The 6,250-nt window shown below is 36.0% G+C and overlaps 1 protein-coding gene across 2 annotated transcripts; it reads right to left on the minus strand.

Moving 5' to 3' along the window:
- Positions 1 to 365: 365 nt before the first annotated feature.
- Positions 366 to 4,474, minus strand: LOC100252243 (uncharacterized). Of its 2 annotated transcripts, XM_002284725.5 has the most exons (14): positions 4,192 to 4,473; positions 3,006 to 3,117; positions 2,800 to 2,912; positions 2,570 to 2,692; positions 2,216 to 2,418; positions 2,035 to 2,110; positions 1,844 to 1,930; positions 1,686 to 1,766; positions 1,561 to 1,593; positions 1,391 to 1,444; positions 1,260 to 1,301; positions 1,089 to 1,167; positions 934 to 1,004; positions 366 to 737 (listed from the first exon to the last, which is right to left on the minus strand). In XM_002284725.5, exons 1-14 carry the CDS (start codon positions 4,354 to 4,356, stop codon positions 648 to 650), a joined length of 1,329 nt encoding a protein of 442 aa, XP_002284761.1. In that variant the 5' UTR covers positions 4,357 to 4,473; the 3' UTR covers positions 366 to 647. The 2 variants fall into 2 exon arrangements, with proteins under 2 accessions (XP_002284761.1, XP_019071790.1); XM_019216245.2 differs by lacking the exon at positions 1,561 to 1,593 and having other exon boundaries at positions 4,192 to 4,474.
- Positions 4,475 to 6,250: the final 1,776 nt, after the last annotated feature.

The raw sequence follows: 6,250 nt of genomic DNA on the forward strand, positions 1-6,250 counted from the left end.
CTAAGTTTTACTCCGCATCTTTACTTTCTTCGATGATCATGACTGTGCTACGCCCCTTGATATAGATCTTGGCTGTCATCTTCTGTGAAGAAAAATTTCAAGTAGAGAAAGGGGTTGCAGTTGCTGTGTCTTTGTGGGGCTTTGTTTCCTACTTTTATGGGGAGAAAAGACGTATGGGAGAGGATGAGGAGAATCTCATTGAGAAGTAGAGCTGGTTACTATTGTTGTGGGGTTGAGTTTTTGGAAATAGCTGTAAGTAGGGATGGTTACATAGCAAAAGCATCAATAATAGATTTATATAATATCTATTTTTAAATAAAAATTTTACTTAATGATTATAATTACCGTTGAAAAATCCAAGAAACTGGAGGAAAGAAAATTCGGATACTACTTAACTAATAATAATGTATACTTGGAATTATGATGTACAAAAATAGGCATTTTTATAAGCATCCAATGGCGAGCGTGATTGTTATATCACTAATCCCAAAATTGGATTTTTGGCATGGCCTTCTTTCAGCAGAAGGTAACTCAGCAATAATAAAGGTTTCCCTCCACTTCATCCCCCAGAATTCACAGAACTAACGGAAAATAAAGAGTTGCCCCACAGTCACAGTGCATGGACGCCATTTATAGCCCTATAAAAACTAGGCCTCCGTGTAGCTGCAGTTACCAACTTTTTTATTTGAAATCGGAGGAGCCGCCCTTATCGTTAAACTCTGCAGGAATGCTATCATCTATAGACAAAAAGAAAAGCAAATAATATATCAATTTGGGTTGCTTAGATTTTATGTTTAAAATTCTGTAAATTTGGCCCATATATTTTGGGTCTAAGCCCAACCGGAGGATTGGGCTTGGACTGATTTTTAAGTCCAAGCCTGATCCAATGGCCTGGCAGACATTGTTAAACAAGATCGTGAAGTGGGGTCTTACCGAAGCAAATCCAATGCACATGATACTGAAACCAGGGAAATTAAATGGTGCTCCGTCAGAGAGGAACAGAGCTGGAAGAAAAAGTGGGATCTTGTTAGTTTAATCAGGCTTTCAGGAGAACAAAAAAAAGGGCCCAAAATCGAAGTTCCAATCACCAGTCAGAGGAGTGAAAGCCAAGGGAGAAACGAGATGAGCAAAGGAAGATATGCCCGAAATGCACCCTTGCACCTTCCCCTGAAAGGAAAAGGAGAATTGGATCAGTCTTATGAGCAAACCATTATAATTAATCGAGGGAAACTATGAGAGCCACTTCATGAGGAAACTACCTGCTCACTGGGACCGACTTGTTTGGATGCTATGCTCCGAATCTGCACATTTTGGAACCCCAAAAGCAATAAACATAATGCTTAAAGCAATCTGACAGAACTCATAACAAGAAACACAGTAAAGAACTCACGCATGGTGGCGCAAAAACAATCAAAATGGAGAACATAGCGGCTGCATAAGGGACCTACAAGCTTTCACAAAGTTAGCTTACCAGAAGTTTAGAAAATTTTGAACAAGCCTTTATATCGATCAACAAATGATGAAGTAGTGACTAATAGAATGTAAGTTGTAGAGGAGTACCCAGAAGGACCAGGCGATGCTGTAAAGAAACATCTGCATTTTTTAGGTCAAGAATGAGTTTAAAAAAATTGTGCTTATATTGAAAATGTAAAGTAAAAAAGTTACATAGTGAGGGGGCTACTCACATGTGAACAGCTAAAGAGGAGCCCTATTGCGAGCAGCTTCTCCTCTCCTATGGTGGGAGCCAATATGGGCATAAGAACCAGCTGCAAAATTACTTCCATTTTCAGATACAGATGTCAAAAAAATTGAGGCTATACAAAGTAGGAGAAATGAATAATACTTGTGATATTGTGCCTGCAATCCCAGAAATCATCATCAAGTCCGCAAACTGGTGCTTGTTGAAGTGAAAGCGGGCCTTTAAGTAGTACTGCCCATCAAAAAATGTAGTATAACAACTAAGTTGAATGATTTTTTTCATCCCTTTCACTGTAATTTCTTCAATGTCAATATACAGAGCAAGAAAATTAATACCATTAACGAAGTATGAAGGCCAACGTCCCCAAGATTGCTGAAGAAAGCGACAATTGCGGCTTTTGTAAACGTGGAGCTGCAAAATGAGCTTCCCACAATTAGTTACAGTAGAAAACTAAGGCACTGGCATATAAGCCAATAAGGAAATTCACCAAAGCTGGAGGACTTGATCGATCATGACCTGGTCTGCAACAAGGAGAGCATATCATCCAGCGATGGCATTGATTTGAATACTGGCGAGTCCTGAGCGGATTCCCCATCCAAATGAATGACACAAGGCTTTTGCTCTAAGATTGCCCGATCCAAAACGCCGTCCTTTATGACCGAATCCGGAAGGAACAGCTTCATGTACACAGCCGCCACCGCCGCAACCGACGCCGCAACCTGCATTGTAGGTATGAGTTTAAGAATTAAGGATGTAATAAATGACAGTGTTCGGATTCACTCTCTCAAGTTTTTAATTCAATAAAATCTTATCCGATTCAAATCACGGAGTTATACCAAATGAGTCCAACAATTCTTTAATAAAAAGGACCTGAAACGTGGAAGAAGTTTTGAGAAAACGAGCAGAGAGAGTCCCGCAAACGAATGCAGATGATCCAACGCCGGAAAGAACTCCAAATGCTGACGCTCGTCGAATCTCCGGAATATTATCCGCCTGAAAAACAGGAACTCGTTATCCAGAAATTTTATAGGTATTCAAACATCAATAATGCTACCCTTTCTTTTATAAAACAACAAACGAAAAGGACAAAAACATTTTACCACATAAGCCAGGGTGAGGCAGTGTACGCTTCCTTCGCAAACCATAGAAGTAAGCGTCTTCAGCACGAAGTACGCGTAAAAAAAATTCCTGCTTCTACTCCAAGCTAATATCGCTGAAATATTCAAATTAACAATTATTATTTCAAATTGCAAACGCTACCATAATTAATCAGCTAAAATTCAAAGACTCTGTGCATATATCACACCTAAGGGGATAATAGTGAGACACATTGGGATCGTGAGCAAAGCCTTCCTCCCATACATATCCGACAGATTACCCACCAGAGGCATCATCACCAGGGTTCCCAATCCTATTATCTGCACCACAAAATCCACATGTTTTATTGCCACAAATCCCAAAGGCATTACACATGGGAACTACGATTGAATCATTTGGACCTTTAACACTGAAGAATTATGAGCCTAAGCCATAGTGGGCCAGGCCCAATGTGCCATATCGCTGCATATAATGACTTATATTCTTCTACTTTCGTAAGGGACAGGAACAAACATGAATCTAGTGAAACAAAAAAGGACAAATAACACAAATACAAAAAGGGAGATGGTACTGAGTATGGCGTGGGTCCAATAAGTGGCCTAACAATTGGAAGTTTCGCTATATCTTTATATCGAAACTGCCAAAAGACATTCGTCGGGGGACTCAAAGAGAAATTTCGCGTTGCCGTACACTGTGTGGGAAATGAGGAGAAAGTGTAAGACGTCTAGAAATTTTAACTTTTTTTACTGCTTATGTGACACGTGTAGAAGTGTTCGAACCTATAAAGTTAAAAATTAACCAGTGTTGTCAAAGCTCCTGAAATTTCTAATAATTATGTGACTTTACCCTAGAATCTTTTGGTTTATGTGGCTTGGGAGATGAGAGACGATGTATTGAAATGAACTCGAAAATTTTCTAAAATGTCTTGAAATTTTTTTAGTTATTTTTAGCTTGGCATCAATGTATAGTAAGGAGAGAAAAGGAGATGAATCTTAAAAATAAAAGAAATTAAAAAAAGATATTAAGGTCTAAACTCCTACAAATTCTTAATAAGCTTAAATTCTTTCTGACTTATTTTGAACGGAGAAAGGGAGTTGTCACTCAAGCCTGCCTGTGAACTTCGACTTAAAGCATTCAGACTCTTCAACATTTGGTGAATCAACGAAACTCAGAACGGAGAAAATCAAACACAATAAACTCATTTCATGTTCAATTCAGAAATGGAACTGCTAAATGCTAAATGAGCAATCGGATCATAAGTAAATCAACGGTGCAGAGACAGAGTCTCATTCTCATTTTTCATGCATCTAACTATAATAAAGACATATAGTTCTGTTTGGTTGCCAAGAAAAGAAGGTGAAGTTAACAGAGATGACATGTGTGTATATATATACCACTTGTTGAAATCCGGTGAGGTAAATGGCGATGGAGCACTCATCTCTTCCGGGACAAAGCGCAGCCATAGTGACGTCGGTGATGGCCGGAATCACCATGAACGTGGCGAAATTGAAGAGAAAAACAGTCATAAATAGGTGTCTCAACCCAGAAAGCTTTTCCATCTCAAACTCTCTCCGCCTTCACACACCGGCAGAGAAAACAAGATAAAAGGAATACCCACTTGATAAAAGAAGGAAATAAAAAAAGGCCACCCAACCTACAAGAAACTCTCTAAAGCACACACCATAATTTAAAGAGCACGCATCTTACAACCATTTTTTTGTCATTTTCATTTGAATTTTTGGACTCGATCCTACTCCTTTTTTACACTATACTTGTCAATTAGAATGTAAAAGTAGAAAGAGTTTGTAACAGCCCAACCACAAGCCTGAATTTACTGTAGTTGACTGTGGTTTTTTCTGGGTTGTGCTGTCACGTTAGCCTCGCTTTTTTTAATTTTATTTCTTTTTCTTTTTTAACTTTATGGAATGAAGAGTGGCGAAAGTGCAACGATGAAGATGCGTAGCTTGTAAGACGATGCACATTAAGGGTAAATCGCTAAGGGACCGTTTGGACGCTTGTAGTATTTGCATTCCTTCTGAGGCGTACAAGTTTCATATCCAGCTTATGGACTTTCCAGCCCTCACCCTAATTGGGCCCGACCCATCCAATTATTGGTTTTGGATTTCTTCTTTTTGTTAAATTTGGGCCCAGGGATTTAATCAAGTGAGGTCTTAAGGCTCAATGGAACAATTTGGATTTTGGAGCTTAAAATTTATATAATAATGTTTACCGTTTTTTTGATTGTTTATTAAAAATGGAGTCGGAATCAAAAATTTATTTTCATGAAAATGATAAACATATTTTTTAGGATTTTGATTGTATTCCTGCATAATAAATTCACGTTTAAAGTATGTTGAAATAACCGAAAAAAAATTTATACTCCTATCCTTTTAGGATTTTGATTTGTCTCCTTCATTTTTAATTATGTTTTTGTTTGTAGTGTATGATTAAAAACATACATTTAGAGTGCGGTTAAGATAACAAAGATGATTTATACTAAGAAAAATCACAATACTCAATGACAAATTATTTACATGATTACGTGTAATTACCTGCTTTCCCGGGAAATGGAAATCAAATTTATTATAATCTTAAAAATTACACATTTCAAGCTTTTTTAACATTTCTTTACCCAAAATCCAATATACTATTTTTCTTTTTTCTTTTTTAATTCTTGTATGTTAACTTTACGATAGTTTTCTAATCTTAATCAAATTTAAAAAGGTCAAGGTTAACTTACCAAAACATAAACTCTACAAATATTGAATTTTTTATAAATAAATAAATAATATGAGTAAAATCCCTACAATTTATTCATCAAATGGGGAAATAACTTAAATACCCTTTAACTATATAAAAAATTGCATTACATATAATTATAATCAATGATTGAATGATTCTTGATGGACCCACGAGGAGGCCTTCACAAATCCAAAAGGCATGAAGTATATTTTGCCATTATGTGAGAAAGATGATAAAAGCTATATTCATAGGGAAGCTTCCTCAACACATAGTTGAATGTTTTGAAGAAGTTGCATATCTTATCAAGTTAGTATAAGGCCAAGTGATACTCATTCGTATCAAGTATATGCAATTAAAAATATATATAAATATATACACTCTTCCCACTACACTTTTTTTTTTTCTTCCACTCGTATATAATAAAAATGTAGATTTTAACAATTAGTAATACTCTTCCTTGACCCTTATTGCCTAATTAAAATATATATTAGTCCCATGTATTCTAAGATTTTATAATTGATTTAGAGTGCATTTGGTACTAGAAAACGTTTTTAATCTTTTTAACATTTGAATTATAAAATTTTTAAAGTGTTAAAAATATCAAAAGCGTTCCCTAAAATTATTGTCAAACAAGCTCCTAAAATGCATTTGACAAGGATTTAAAAAAGTATTTATAGTTTTTTTAACATTCTTTTAAATATTAAAAATAAT

Source organism: Vitis vinifera, chromosome 18, assembly GCF_030704535.1.
Source record: "Vitis vinifera cultivar Pinot Noir 40024 chromosome 18, ASM3070453v1".
Lineage (NCBI taxonomy): Eukaryota > Viridiplantae > Streptophyta > Magnoliopsida > Vitales > Vitaceae > Vitis > Vitis vinifera.